The sequence below is a fragment of the Lacerta agilis genome, chromosome 7 (assembly GCF_009819535.1).
Source record: "Lacerta agilis isolate rLacAgi1 chromosome 7, rLacAgi1.pri, whole genome shotgun sequence".
Taxonomy (NCBI): Eukaryota; Metazoa; Chordata; class Lepidosauria; order Squamata; family Lacertidae; genus Lacerta; species Lacerta agilis.
In genome coordinates this window covers 42545581-42560650 of record NC_046318.1, presented here as the reverse complement: position 1 = coordinate 42560650, position 15070 = coordinate 42545581, and the positions used below count along the sequence as shown (strand labels likewise).

The window sequence follows — 15070 nt, the reverse complement described above, 5'->3', positions numbered from 1 at the left end:
ACAGATCCTGAAGTTGAGGCTCCAGTACTTTGGCCACCTCATGAGAAGAGAAGACTCCCTAGAAAAGACCCTGATGTTGGGAAAGATGGAGGGCACAAGGAAAAGGGGACGACAGAGGATGAGATGGTTGGACGGTGTTCTCGAAGCTACTAACATGAGTTTGGCCAAACTGCGAGAGGCAGTGAAGGATAGGCGTGCCTGGCGTGCTCTGGTCCATGGGGTCACGAAGAGTCGGACACGACTGAATGACTGAACAACAACGTGTTCTTTTATTTAAAATGCATTTCTGGGTTATTTGTGGGGCCTGCCTGGTGTTTTTACATGAGTAGAATGTGTCCTTTTATTTAAAATGCATCCCTGGGTTATTTGTGGGGCATAGGAATTCGTTCATTTTTTTTAAAAAAAAATATAGTCCGGCCCCCCACAAGGTCTGAGGGACAGTGGACTGGCCCCCTGCTGAAAAAGTTTGCTGACCCCTGGTCTAGAGTCCTTGAAGATTTGTAGGATTGTACAATTTAACTATTATAGTTGTCTTTCCTGGATCTTCTACCATTGGGTGATCCCCTGTTGCGAGAGCAAGACTCCCCTCTTTCCAATTTCACTACACCATGCATAATTTTGTATACCTCTATCATGGCCCCCTGCCCTTACCTACCTATTTTCTAAATAAAAAGCCTTAAACACTATAGGGCACTGGTCTTCAGCTGATGGGTGAGGACCCACTTCTGGGTTACAGCCTGGTCTAAGGCGAGTCACAACCACCAGGCAAATATATCACTTAAAAATTAAAGGAACAGGTTTCCAAATGCACGTTTGGGTTAAAGGTGGACCGTGGTCTGAAAAAATGGAAGGCTGCTGTTATAGGGGACTTGCTCCACTGCCCTGATCAATCTGATTGCTCTTTTCTGCAGATGCAGTCGTGAACGGAGGTGGCAGTTAAGGCAGTGGGTGAGTCAGAGGTGGAAGATGCTTGCTTAACTTTGAAAGTAAATATCACTGACTTCAATGGAACTTGTTCCCAAGGAAGTGTGAATAACTGCAACCTGACAGCCTGTTTGGAAATCTGGATTGTCATGCCCTGTCTTGATGATGGTCTGGACTGAGAGCCCTCTTCGCACCCCACCCTGAGCCTTAAAGAGATGAGGCAAATGCCAGCAACAGCAAGAGAAAAGCTGCCTGTGTCTAACTCCTTCTCTTCATCCTACTGCCCAATAGTCAGGGTAGGTGGGTGGGGGGGGGGAGATGATATCAATTAAAATGGCGGGTGGAGAAGAGAGAAAGAGAGCAGCAGTAATATCTTTACTAACATGGTGCCTAATTAAATCAGGGACACTTTTTAAAAATGCATGGAAATGATTAATCAAAAGCTGCAGCTCTAATTTAAAGTCTTTTCAGATAAATTATTAACATTGTGGCATTCATGGAAGGAAAGCTTTTACAGATAAAAAAACAAAAAAACAGAACCACATGTGTGAAGTACAGGGCCCTCCATTTCAGATTCATTAACAGCAAACAAAAAACCAGGGACAGGAGTAGAAACCACAATCTGAAAACCAAGAGAGAATACCATAAAGAATTTACTAAATAGCACACCATTAAAATATGAGAGGCTTGAGAGATTCAAACTATTCACCGTCAGATACCTCTTTCATAAATTAAGAGAGAAAACAGGCACTCCCCCCCAAAAAAGGAACGTGTCCCTTTTGCAATGACAAAAACCTACAAAAACTGTTGCTAAAGAATATTCCTCAGACAGACCATGGCAATCAATAGAGTGCTGGGGCAAAGATGTACTTGAAATCCTAGGTGTATGGAATGTCAAATTTCTAAGCAAACAGAAAAACATTTATTTGCTTCCATCCATTCTAGGCAGTGTTCAAAACTCCCAATGAGCTCTGGGCACAGATTTCAGATTAAAACTGCGGAGTGGAAGGAAAGGAGGACCTATTTCTGCCTCCTGACTTCCAGCTACTCTCTGAAGACTAGAGAAGAGACCCTCTTAAGAATATTAGGGCAGTGGGCAGAATGACTAGACCATGTGAAAAGTAAGCATAATATTTTAGCTGCAGTTCATTCATTTTCAGCTTTGTATTCTTGTTATTTAAAAAGTGCACATAGACAATCTGCTGTTGTGCCCACAACTTAAGTTTATGTTGTTATTTAGCTCCTAGCTTTCATACCTCAGTTTCTGACACTGATTCTAGGTTCCTGGGGGTAATAGCATCTGGCTTGAAAACCTTTATTGATGAAACTCAGGTGTGCAAATAGTTGTGACTACTCAGTAGCACAGGAAAGGCTGTCTAGATATACTCAAAAGCACTCTTGCCTTGTAGCACTCCATGTTGCAGGGATGAGACAGGTTCTAAAGGCAGGACTTCAGAATTAAACACAGGTTCAGAACTAACCCATAGCTTCAAATTAAGCTCTAGCAGTGTCAGTGAAACCAAACATCTTAAACTCCACTAAAACCATCTAAAACCACCTTGAATTTACAGTGAATTTACTGCAATCCCCCCCTTTCTTATACACAAAAAACCATCAACAGCTTTATTGGACTGGGGGCTGGGGGCTGTGTGCATGTGTGTGTTGGGGGGGGAGTAGGCTGGTACTGGTAATTTCATTTCTTGTGAACACATGCACAACTCAAACCCAAATCACACTAATTAATATAATCTAGTATGTTAAATATAATCCAGTATGTAATTACCTAAACTGCTAACACAAACAGAAAAGCCAAGGAACTCTGATTATAGCTTCACAGCATATTCAGAAGCTTTGTGAAAACAAAAATGCACAGTGCACCATGTCTTGCATGATGTAGCCGGTCACAAAAAGTGACACTATAACTTTGCTGATAATGGATGGAACAGATCCTACCAAAGATATCAATTCTTTCAACTGGAAGTTCAAACTGCAGGAACATTACAAGGTCAAAAAGCATACAGCGTAACAAATGACTGAAGAAAAACCAGACCCTTTTCTTTCAATTCTACGCTTCTTCTAATTCTCACATGGCTTCTCTTTGATAATGTCTATATAAAGGCTCACCTTGAGTTGCATTAATGTCTTTCGGCAAGCAATTTCAGGGCTGCACCTACTCATCCTGCTGATAAGGCTTGTCTGCCTACGAGGCACTGCTTCCACATTTATATGGGGCAAAAGGTTGCACCTGAGTTGAGTAGTTCTTGGGTTTATGCCAAGAATGTGCATACTTAATTATTCATTATATATCTAAATCACTCAAAAAATTCAAACACAGTAAATATAACCAGATAAAGTGAATAAGACTGAAAAATTAAGCTCATTAATCAATTTGATTCTCTGAAGAATGCAAAATTCTTGGTGGGGTATTTACTGCAAAAGTATTATAAAAGTGCTCAATGGACTACACTGGGGTAGTCACTTGAAACAGACCCAAAAAGAGGAACTACATCCCCCATGAAATAGGATAAGATTTGTGTCACATGTGTACATGCTAATTATATGGGGGTACTGTTTTGCTTGTTTATTTTTTGTTATGTATTCTGCGTTCTCATTTTGTATTTTTATGTTGTGAATGGCCTTGTGATCTTTGGATAAAGGGTGGCTTACGAATAATACTATTAGAAATAACCATAACATGAGACCTGCCACATTTTTTTGCTGTGTAGTCCTCACTTCCTAACAGTAAATGCTCCTGTTAAGGGTTCCTAACTTAACTCTCCTCACTATACTCCATTCCATCACCAGTTGTTTTCCATTTTTGTTTTCCAACTGATACTAAACAGCCAGTGACTATTGAGCACGCTCAGTCCTCATGGGCTTGTTTGTGGGTGGGTTTTCCCCACATATCTTTAAAACGTATTATTTAATACATTTGGGGTTCCCCAAATCATACTGACACCTCCCACTTGTTTCACAGTGGCTCTGTTTTGGCCCATTTCTGTTGGTACTCAGCACCCTAGTTCACTATTTAGGGAGTCATTAAATTCTTTGGACTCTGATTTTTTTTAAAAAAACAAAAAACTCCAAGTGGGAGGTGGTGCCATTTTAAAATAAACATTTCCACATCTCACATCAGAGACTTCTTTTAAGATGGTGCCCACTTCATCATGTGCATGTCTCACCTAAAAACAAAGGAATGATCCTGTTTTCTTAAGAAACATTGTTTTTATTCGCATACAAATCCACACAGATTTAATCTACTGTATTATAATTAATAACTAGAAAGTATGTTTGCCATTTCACCACGGTCAACTGAGCTGTAAAATACAGTAAATAAGAATGGCAAGGGCTCGTCTCTGCAGGTACACTGATTCTAAGATCAACCTGAAAAACAGCAAACAGCCCAACTGCATTTCAAGGACCTCCCAAGGGCAGCATGGTGTCAGAGGCAAGGCCTCACTCTTCACCCTTCTAAAGGCAACAACCTTTATTGTGAACTGGTCTACAATGCAAAACTTTCAGGGAAAGCATATCAACACTTTAGGCAAAATATGAAATCCATTGTCTTCACTTCCTATTGGCATGTTATATTTATCTTGTGGCTTCAGAATTCAATAAATATTTCAGTCACCGAGAAACAAACTCTCAATGACACCTTGTTCCACAGTCTGCAACTGAAACATGTTGCTAAGGAAATAAGGATAAGTGGAGAAAGTTTTACTTGGTGTTTTATTAGGATGTGGTGATTTTTAAAAAAAATAATAATACAAATTTCATGCAGTTAAAGTGTAAGAACTTAATTTGTATTTTGTGTCTGGTTCTGGGTTAGGAATCTAAATAAGACAGATGTTGAAAGGTTCACTATTTTGCGAAGACACCAATACTGTATCTAAAGTTAGTCCGCATATGCTTGAGTTCGGCCAAACAGAAGAAAATGTGAAGGGAAAACAAAAACTCAAGAGTCATTTACAATTTATATGTTTCACTTTGAAGTCTGTTGCTAGAATCACATGAGAACATGCTGAAGCCAAAGCAAACTAATATATCATCAGTATATTCTACTGGCATAGCTGGTTTTGTCAGGGGATTTCTCTATGAGCAGAAGGCTGTTCTCCCTCCAGTTCCTATCCAAAAGTATGAATGTGAATGATTCTTGCAGTCTAAGAATGACTAATTTGCATTATGCTTGGAAACTTCCAGTGCAGTGCAGTCTTAAGCATACAGTATTTAAGCAGAAGTTAGTTCTATGGGATTTTCTCACTAGTAAGTTTAGTAAGGATTTCCCTGCTACCAAAAACGAAGCAACAATTAGATAAAACAATGCCAAGTGACATAAACATTCAAGTCCTGGAGAAACAGTGAAAGAAGTACCAGTAAAGAAAAGAAAACTTAGATGTCACACTCCAGATACCACTTTTATTTAGAAGGTAGCAAGTTCCAAAACAAAGCATGTAAAGAAAGCAATATCCATGATGCATGACTACAGCTGGTATTTAGCTGATAATGCCTGAAGGAAAATATGTCATATATCACTTTAGACATGGAATGACACCAGAGATAGTAAACACAGAAGCATAGTTACTGTCAATAAAAAAACTACTGATGCTAGTCCAAAACAACAGGGAGTCATTTACAGAGAGTGAAATTCTCACAGTATAAATGATGCAATTTTGATTACAGACAGGGGCGTCGTTGGGGAGGGGCGGTAGGGGCGGTACGCCCCCAGTGACAGGGTGATAAGCGGCGGGTGGGGGTGAGAAGCGGCGGCCCCTCCCACGCGCCGCTGCTCCCTCCGTCACCCCGGGAGCAGCAGCGCTGCACGGACGGGGTGCTCGCTCAGCCAAGCACCCCGTCTGTGCAGCGCTGCTGCTCCCGGGGTGACCGGTGGTGCGTGGGGAGTGGCAGGAGGGGCCGCCGCTTCTCACCCCCACGCACCGCCGCTCGCTCCGTCGCCGTGGGAGAAGCAGCTGCTGCTGCTCCTGGGGCGACAGAACGAACGGCGGCCGAAAGAGAAAGCGGGCAGGGAAGCAAAGCCGGCGCTTAAAGCGCCGCTTTGCTTCCTTTTTTCCTCCCCTTTCGGCACTGAAAGGGAAGGGGGGGGAAGCAAAGCCGGCGCTTAAAGCGCCGCTTTGCTTCCTTTTTTCCTCCCCTTTCGGCACTGAAAGGGAAGGGGGGGGGAGCAAAGCCGGCGCTTAAAGCGCCGCTTTGCTTCCTTTTTTCCTCCCCTTTCGGCACTGAAAGGGAAGGGGGGGGAAGCAAAGCCGGCGCTTAAAGCGCCGCTTTGCTTCCTTTTTTCCTCCCCTTTCGGCACTGAAAGGGAAGGGGGGGGGAGCAAAGCCGGCGCTTAAAGCGCCGCTTTGCTTCCTTTTTTCCTCCCCTTTCGGCACTGAAAGGGAAGGGGGGGGAGCAAAGCCGGCGCTTAAAGCGCCGCTTTGCTTCCTTTTTTCCTCCCCTTTCGGCACTGAAAGGGAAGGGGGGGGAAGCAAAGCCGGCGCTTAAAGCGCCGCTTTGCTTCCTTTTTTCCTCCCCTTTCGGCACTGAAAGGGAAGGGGGGGGGAAGCAAAGCCGGCGCTTAAAGCGCCGCTTTGCTTCCTTTTTTCCTCCCCTTTCGGCACTGAAAGGGAAGGGGGGGGGGAAGCAAAGCCGGCGCTTAAACGCGCCGCTTTGCTTCCTTTTTTCCTTCCCTTTTCGGCTTCTTTCAGCGCCGAAAGGGGAGGAAAAAAGGAAGCAAAGCGGCGCGTTTAAGCGCTGGCTTCGCTTCCTTTTTTCCTCCCCTTTCGGCGCTGAAAGAAGCCGAAAGGGAAGGGGGGAGCAAAGCGGGCGCTCTCAAGCACCTGCTATTTCCCTTTTTTCCCCCCGGGGGCGTGGCATCGCGCTGTGAACGTGCGTCATGACGTCATGACGCACGCACGCGTCACGATGCCCCGCCCCCAGGGGTGCCTCTTGGCTTCCCGCCCCGGGCGGCCAAGGGGCTAGGAACGCCCCTGATTACAGACACTGACGGCAGAAAAGTAGGCATGAAGCTAAAATGCACTTTTCAACAGTAAAAGTACAGCTGATAGCAGATTATTATTTTTAGTCCCTACAGATCAACAGTTAAGGTGGCAAAATGTGAGCAGCAATAACCATTTGTGGCTGTGAATCTTCTGAAAAGCACACAAGACATTCCACTGATTTCACCAGCACAATGCCGAACAGAAATCAGTATTTACAGCTAGACTAAATATCTGATGCCTTTCTGTAAACCGGGAACAAGGTCTGTTGCCCAAAGGAATTAATAAATAAAGGCATCCTCACCATGACAAAGGAGAGAAGCCATAATAAAAAATGCACCTGTGGCACGTGAATTCCTATACAGTACAAGTGTACAATTACACATTAGAGGGAGATATAAATCTGCCTTCATGTGCCTCTGTAACAACAGTACTTGAATGGATGAGGGCCCATAAACTGAAGCTCAATCCAGATAAGGCAGAGATAGAGAATGGTTTGACTACCTGGGTAAATAATGTTCAACCAATTATGGGTGGGGTTGCACTCCCTTTGAAGGTACAAGCTTGTAGATTCAGGAAGGCGGATGTCTGCATCTATTACTGTCACTGGAGGTACAAGTGGCTGCTATGGCACAGAGCACTGTCTACCAGCTACTGTATCTGGATTTTGATAACCTGGCTTCAGTTGTCTATGCTAAGGCTTTTCAGACTCTGCAGCTGGTGCAGAATTCAGCGGCCTAATCCTAACAAGGATCAGGTAGTCTAAACGTATAATAATACCAGTTCTGGCCCAGATGCATTAACATCCGTTATTCGAATTGCTGTTTTAGCTATAGAACCCTAAACAGCTCAAGACTCCAGTACTTTACAGATCATCTCTTCCAGTACGAAGCTGTCCAGAACCTTAGGTTGTCATTGGAGGCCATCCTCCTGCTCCCAGAAAAGGACTGTGGTTACAAAAGTGCCTTTTCAGGAGTGGTTCCCAGACTAGGAAATGCTTTTTCCAGGGAGGTCCACCTGGTGCCAACATAACTGTATTTACAGTGACAGGCCATGACTTTCCTTTACTCCGAGGCAGTTGGTTGTTATTTTCTCTCTCCTTCTGCTTGATTATTTTTGTCAGCTCACTGTTTTAATAATTGACATAGTGGTGCAATTGGGGAATGAGGGGTAGGAGTTAGTTTATGATCACTTCTAGTTTTTTTTACTCTGTGTTACTGCATGCAATGTTTATATTTTACTAAATAAATAATAATAATTTTATGATAAGAACTGCAGCTTACTGACACTGTGTTGCCTTCTTAATCCTTGTAGAGTACTCAGATCAGCCTGGACTGCTATCATAGCCCAGACACAATTATATGATTTCAATTGTAATGCTTGAATTGTCCTGCAGCAGCTGAATGCTTGCTTCACTGTTAATTGTTTTGTTAAGGTCTGATCATGTTCAAAGCATTTAGGGGAACGGGTTTGCTTAAAAACAATCAGCTATCCGTGCAGGGCTGTCATTTGAAGCCTGTTATTTATTCATCAATCCCTGCCTACAAGATAGATTTTTTTAAAAAAATCTTTTAAACAGGTAAACAGAACGCTTACACTTAAGCAAACATGCTTTAGCAGCTCCCTATTAACTAGAGATCAATGCTAGAGAACAGCAGAATGAGAGTGATGGGGTGGTGCATCAACTCATGAGTAATGCATGATAACAGCAGTGAATAAACAAAGGATTAAGATATCAGATTCGGAGACAGATCACAGTCAGAAGAAAATGCTGCTGATTAATAGATGCATGTACATTACTTTACATCAGGGATGGAGAACCTGTGACAGTGCAGATGTTATCAGGACATGCTGGCTGGGGCTGATGGGAGTTGGAGTCCAACAAGTTGGCTTTAGGGACACAGGTCCTGCTTTAGATAGTACTCCACCTCTTTTTCACCTCTACGTTGCAGAGATGTTCACCCTACTTCTAATTATTTTTGCTAAAATCCCCTGGAATGAAGAGGCTGTGCAAAGAAAAGGAATCTAGAGATCTCTGTGTAATATGCTAAAAAACCATTCTGGCAGCTTATCAGAAGAGGAAAGGGGGTGTGAGAACAACCTCTTTTAGCATACAAAGGTTGGACAACATGGTCTCTTGCCACAAGGAAGATGTTCTACTTGTCATCTGAAACCAGCTTCTTGAGCAGAAAAGAAAGGTGGGGCTTGTTATGAATCTAGGTGTAACTTCACAAATTGGAAAACAGGAGGAGGGGCTGTCCTTTGGTCATCTAGTTTTAGCATTTTATCATGCCTTTAAAGGCATTTTGGAGCAGCACACAAGAAAATCTCACCTCTCCAGAACAACACACATTTCCCAAAGTATTTACAGTGGTACCTCAGGTTAAGTACGCTTCAGGTTACAGACTCCGCTAACCCAGAAATAACGCTTCAGGTTAAGAACTTTGCTTCAGGATAAGAACAGAAATCGTGCTCTGGCGGCGCAGCAGCAGCGGGAGGTCCCATTAGCTAAAGTGGTGCTTCAGGTTAAGAACAGTTTCAGGTTAAGAACGGATCTCTGGAACGAATTAAGTACTTAACCAGAGGTACCACTGTACTTAAAAGCAGAAGCCTTCAAGCCAAAACAAGCTACACCAACATGATGGATTACATTTCTAGCACGGCTGCCTAGAGGATGTTTTGCGGGTGTCCCTTGCTCTGAACTGGTGACAGTGAGATATTTATTCATCCTTGTGAAGTGACCATAAGCACCCAATCCTTTCAGTGGTCTGTGGTTTGACTTAACAGCACACTGCTGTTCACTCTTACTCAGACTAAGTTCCACTGTGTTCAATGGAGTACTCCCAGTATATAGGATGTAGAATTGTTCATTTTTTAAAACTTGGGGCAGAAACCAACAGACTAAAGAGCCAACGTGAAATGCTTCACTAAAATTCAGTTAAAAGCATAAAAGATCCCAAAACATCCAAGCTTCTATCAACATCGAAAACCTTGCACTGAATGGAAAAGCTTTACAATGCTTCAAAAAGTCGCTCAGGGCAGTTTCAGGCTCTGACATGTTGCTAGATGGAGAAAGTTCTAATGTGTTTTGGTAGAGCAAACATATGGTATTTGTAAAAAGAGCATCCTCCATTAACTCTAGAGAGCACTTCAGGATATTATGGTCACAGATTCTGATGGTAGGAAAAAACGGCACAAAACAAGATGTTCCAGAACAACCCCAAATATTTGTTCAGTCTATGAAACTATCCCCTAAGCACCAACAGAATTCAGCACAGCCTCTTTGCACAAATGTCACCAAAGCTTATGTAAAAGAAAGGTGCAGCAACTTACATGAGCAGGGAAGGGAGACTATTGCAAAGTACCAGTAACATTTGACTTAAGATGGAAAAAGATTTGCCTGTAAACTTTTGAGCACTGTTCCTATTTTTGTAAAAATATTTGCATTTTAAATAAGGAAAGATCCATCTGTTTTATATTAAGTGCATACGGTTTCAGTAGTATGGTAGTGAGCATGCCAAACAAGAAAACCATTTCCACAGAAAAGGATAGTATTCCTTGCCAAATGCATTTCTTAAACAGTAGAATCATACTTCAAGGGTCGTGTAGTAAAACCGTCTGCCAATGAGAGAAATCCCCTGCTACAGTGGCCACTCAGTCTCTAACTTTGTAATAGGTATTTTCCTACCACCCAGTTGTGTTTTTCTCACATCATCTCCTACTACTCCAAATTCTATGTATGTATTCAAGAGATAGTGGAAAAAACTGCATTTGAAAAGGCAGAACACACCGAAAGTTCTCAAATAAGTGGGCATTTAATATAAATAAATAAGTTCTAAATAAATTATGCAACCTGGCTCCCAAGTAAGTAAAGAAAAACGCAGCACCCAGAGAGGCATGGTGATGAAGTAAATTTGTGGATTAAGTCTAAGTTTAGTAATATAACCATTTAATGTTTATACACTGCCAGAAGCATGCAAGTTTTGCAAAGAACACAGAGGGGACAAGAGTCTGGTTCCTGCCTAGGAGATTTCAGGTCTACATTTTGAAAGCTCTCCAGCAAGTGGCACACCGTGTGGCACACTCTGTACACTTCAGCAACTGATATCCATATCTCACAGAAGCATCTCACATCTGAACTCTATAGTTCTTCTGGTCCCTTACCTTAGTTCAGTACGAGAGAAGAATAGGCCAAATCCTATATATATTTCCATTTTATAACCAACAAGATCTTATAAATCTTTCGCCTTTCACACAGTGGATTAGATTCTCATAGAGAGACATACTGCAGGCAGAAGGGCCATAAAGAAAAGCAACTGTCTTACCATCCTGGCTGTAAGTACAGCAGTGTTATTAAAAGCGTTAATGAGTACTAATCCCTACTGTATGATCTTTGGTATGTGCTCACCTAATCCCTTTACCCAGAGTTTTGACTACAGTTCAGCTACATAATCATCCGAGAAGCCCTAATGCAGCTTTCACCAACGTGGTGCCCTCCAGATGTTAACTTACTTGCACTGGCTGAGGCTAATGGGTGCTGCAGTCCAGAACATCTGGGAGGGTCACCTAGTTGGCGATGGCTGTCCTAGTGCCTCTTAAACCACAGTACAGAAGGAAGTGCCTTCGAGCATGCACAGAGTGCTTCCCCCCGCACCAATAATTCAACCGACCCCCATACATCTTGGATTAGGAGTGAACTTTTTTCAAGACCCCCCCAAACCCTGGCACTTCACTTCAGAAGGTGGAGGCCCTTTCTTTTAAAGGAAATAATTCAAGTCCTTCGGCGGCAGGGAGTCCTGAATGAACAACACACACACACACACACACACACACAGAGAGAGAGAGAGAGAGAGAGAGAGAGAGAGAGAGAGAGAGATCCCCAGCCCCTTCTGGGTGCAGACGCGTGTGCCTCACTCACCGGGACCTCTGGAGCTCGAAGGCGCTGGTGCCCGCAGGGCCTTGCTCGAGGCAGCAATAGTTCTGCGGGACGGCTCTGGCGAAGGAGACGGGCAGGATTCCCTGAGTGAAAGAGTTGAGGCGACCTCTTGCGCCGCCCGCCGAGGGGGTCCCGCAGGAGCCCAGGAAGGCGGCGGCGGCGGCGGCGGGCACCTGCACGGGAGCGAAGGCATCTTCGTCCTCATCCTCGTCCTCTTCCTGCTGCTGCTGCTGCCCAGCCACCCTCGAGGGGCTCGTGAGCCTGGCGCCGCCGCCGCTGCAGGAGGCGCTGGGGTAAGCCTGCGGGGCGACGGGCTGGAAAGCGCCCAGGCTGTGGCGAGTCCTAGCGCTGCCGTTACTGCAGGCTGCTGCTGCAGAAGCCACCCTCGCGGCCGCCAGTGCTGCAGCACCGACGCCGCTCTGTTCACCGCCGCCTCCTCCTCCGACGCCGCCCTCGTCGTCTTGCGGCACGGCGGGCCGCCCGTCCAGCGAGATGTTGGTGAGGAAAGAGAGCGCTGCCTGCCTGCGCCGGGGGTCCATGCGCGGCGGCGGCGGCGGTGGCTTCCTCAGGCAGGGCTCCAGCTGCTGGTGGAATGTGCCGCCGCCGCCGCCGTTGTTGGCACGAGCTGGGCTGCTGCTGCCGCTGTTGGCGGCGGCAGGAGCAGCCGCCGCCATTGTCTGTCGCGCCTGCCCGCCGCCGCCTCTCCCGCCCTCGGAGTGGACAAGAGTGATAATCGCCGCGATAGGCACGAGCTTTCAGGCGGCGGGCGAAGGGTCAGCAGCCGGCGGCAGGGCGGTGAAGTCGCAGCCGCGCAGCGGAGGGGAGTCGGGGCAGGCATGGCATGTTTCCCCTCCTTCCTCTCGGCTGCCTGCACGGACAGCGCGCCCGACTTCGTACAGCAGCCTTCTCCTCCTCCTCCTCCTCCTCCTCCTCCTCCTCTTTCTTCCCTCGTGTCCTTTTGCTCCAGCCTTTTTCTCTTCCCCCCCCCCCCCCCCTTAAGCCAAAGTTATTGGCTTTTATAGGTAACACTGGCCCCGCCGAGCGCTCGGTGCAACAACACAGCAATCACGTGTGGAAAACAGAAAGCTGGGAAGAAAAACAAAAGCTCCGGCCTGGAGGAGGAGGAGGAGGATAAAAGGGGGAGGAGGAAGAAGAAAGGAGGAGGAGGAGGCTGAGTCCAAGTCTAAGGAAGCGCCTTCAACCTTTCTTTTTGTCTCTCTCTCCTCCTCCACCCACCCCCGCTGTGTTTTTGGTGGGAGGAGAAGTAGGGAAGGTGGAGTCTGTCGGTGTTGTGCCACAGCACATGGCCTTGAGGAGGTTACATTAAAAGGAAACTAAAGGCGGGCTCCTAGGAGTTAACGGGGTGTAGGAACTCGTGGATTCCTCACAGGCCTCAGGGGGGCCCTTCCTGAACAAGAGTGTGCGTGGACATGCTGCGTGGTGGCGCATTTCCCTCCCCGACATTGTTGAGGTTATGTTGCAGTTGCCCGTTTGATCACTAATTATGAGGGTTCCCTGAAGATCCACCGGGATTCCACCCCCAACCTGAAGGCTCTGGTCCCAGTTAATAAACACCCTATCCAGAAGGTGCTGGGTGTTTTCTGTTTAGAAACGATTGCAGTGTTTCCCAAAGTGTGGACTAGAAAGGGTTTAAAAGGGTACACAGCATTATTTATTTATTTTACTCTACTACATAATGTTTAGATAAAATAGTATTATAACTACCCCCAAATTTTATGAGAGACTGAGAAAGGGTATTCTGGTAAAAGGGGTACTAGATTATTATAATTTTGGGAAACATGGCTCTATTGAATTACTAAGGGAAGGCTCCAAATCAAATGCTCGTCGCTATTGAAAAGTTGATCCAGCCCAATGTAAGGATTATCTGTATATAATTTAAGGGCTCAGGGGGGCTGCAAACCACTTCAATATTTTTTTTAAATAGAAAAAAAGGAATACAGGGAAATAGATTTTTTTCCTCATCTGAGAGCTGTTCCAGGTTTCTCGCATTAGCGCAGACCATCATTTTTTGTATAATATTTTTATTAATTTTCACAAAATCATTTTGATGGGCTTCCTTGCCCTGCTGCTTTCTGTGTCCCTGGGAGTGAGGAGAAAATGACTAAAGATGCCACATTCTCTAACTGCACAGTATTATCATTATTATTTATATTTCTTACTCACCCTTCAGCATAAGGTTACAGGACAAATTACAACAGTGTAAAAAAAAAACACAGAGTTAACAATTTACAATCAAATGAATAGGTGGGTTATAAAAATATATCTCAAGTGCCAAAGGCCAGGAAAAAGCCTTGTGTCTTTAGCAAATCACAAAAGCTATATAATGGAGGTGCCAGATGCATCTTGGAGGGAATTCTGCAGTTCAGCAGGTACTACAGAAAATGCTCTCTGAAAATGCCACCATCCCCACAACTTCTGATAGCAGTAAAACTACCCTAAGCAAATTTAGACTGTTTAGACTGCTTTTTTCAGTAGTATGTGAAATCCACAACTTGCCAGTCTACTATTAGAAAAAACAGACAATTGGCTGTGTGTCAGAATCTTTGCCAAATCCCTCTGTGATATTGGTTGTAGTTCAGTGGCAAGAGCATGTGCTTTACTGTACATGTAGAAATCTAGATGGACTATTGGTCTGACTCATTAAAAGGCAGCTTTTTGTGTTTGTTTTTCCATGTGTTCTTAGAGGAAGGAAATGATTTGTAGGCATAATGACACTCTCTTGTGGCCTCATTGACTCCTCAGTGCAAATCTGCAACATGTTGGCTGGTTGGCACATTCTGGGATGGTCACAGCTACCAACTGGTACTATGGCAATTGGTTGATATTTGAAATACATGGGAAGTTGTCACACAGTCAACAGCATTTACCCACTTAGCAGTATTGAGTGAGGTAATGTCTATTTATTTCTGTTTAGGGAAGCTTTTAATGTTTGATGGACTACTGTATTTTAATATTTTGTTGGAAGCCGCCCAGAGTGGTGGTTGTTGTTGTTTGTTATTTGTTGTTATTTATATAAGAAAATTGTACTCCTTACCATATCACCAAAACACAATCTTAATGTCACTTGTCTCATGGACAGACCATCCATGCTTCCATTTCTCACAGTATGAGGGAGGTTGTTGAGAACTCCAGGCAAGCTGTCATTTGTGTGGTAATGTATGCTGTATTTTGAACATTCCTGCTTGTCTCTCTGCAG

General features: G+C 44.6%; 1 protein-coding gene across 2 annotated transcripts in view; it reads right to left on the bottom strand.

Moving 5' to 3' along the window:
• Window positions 1–12787, bottom strand: part of CABLES1 (Cdk5 and Abl enzyme substrate 1) — a 49822-nt gene extending 37035 nt beyond the window's left edge. The window contains exon 1 of one of the 2 annotated variants that reach the window (XM_033155032.1): window positions 11836–12787. In XM_033155032.1, coding sequence (XP_033010923.1) covers window positions 11836–12527 — 692 coding nt within the window. In that variant the 5' untranslated portion in view covers window positions 12528–12787. The remainder of the gene's footprint in view (window positions 1–11835) is intronic. The other variant, XM_033155033.1, reaches the window with a different exon arrangement.
• Between the last annotated feature and the right edge of the window lie 2283 nt (window positions 12788–15070).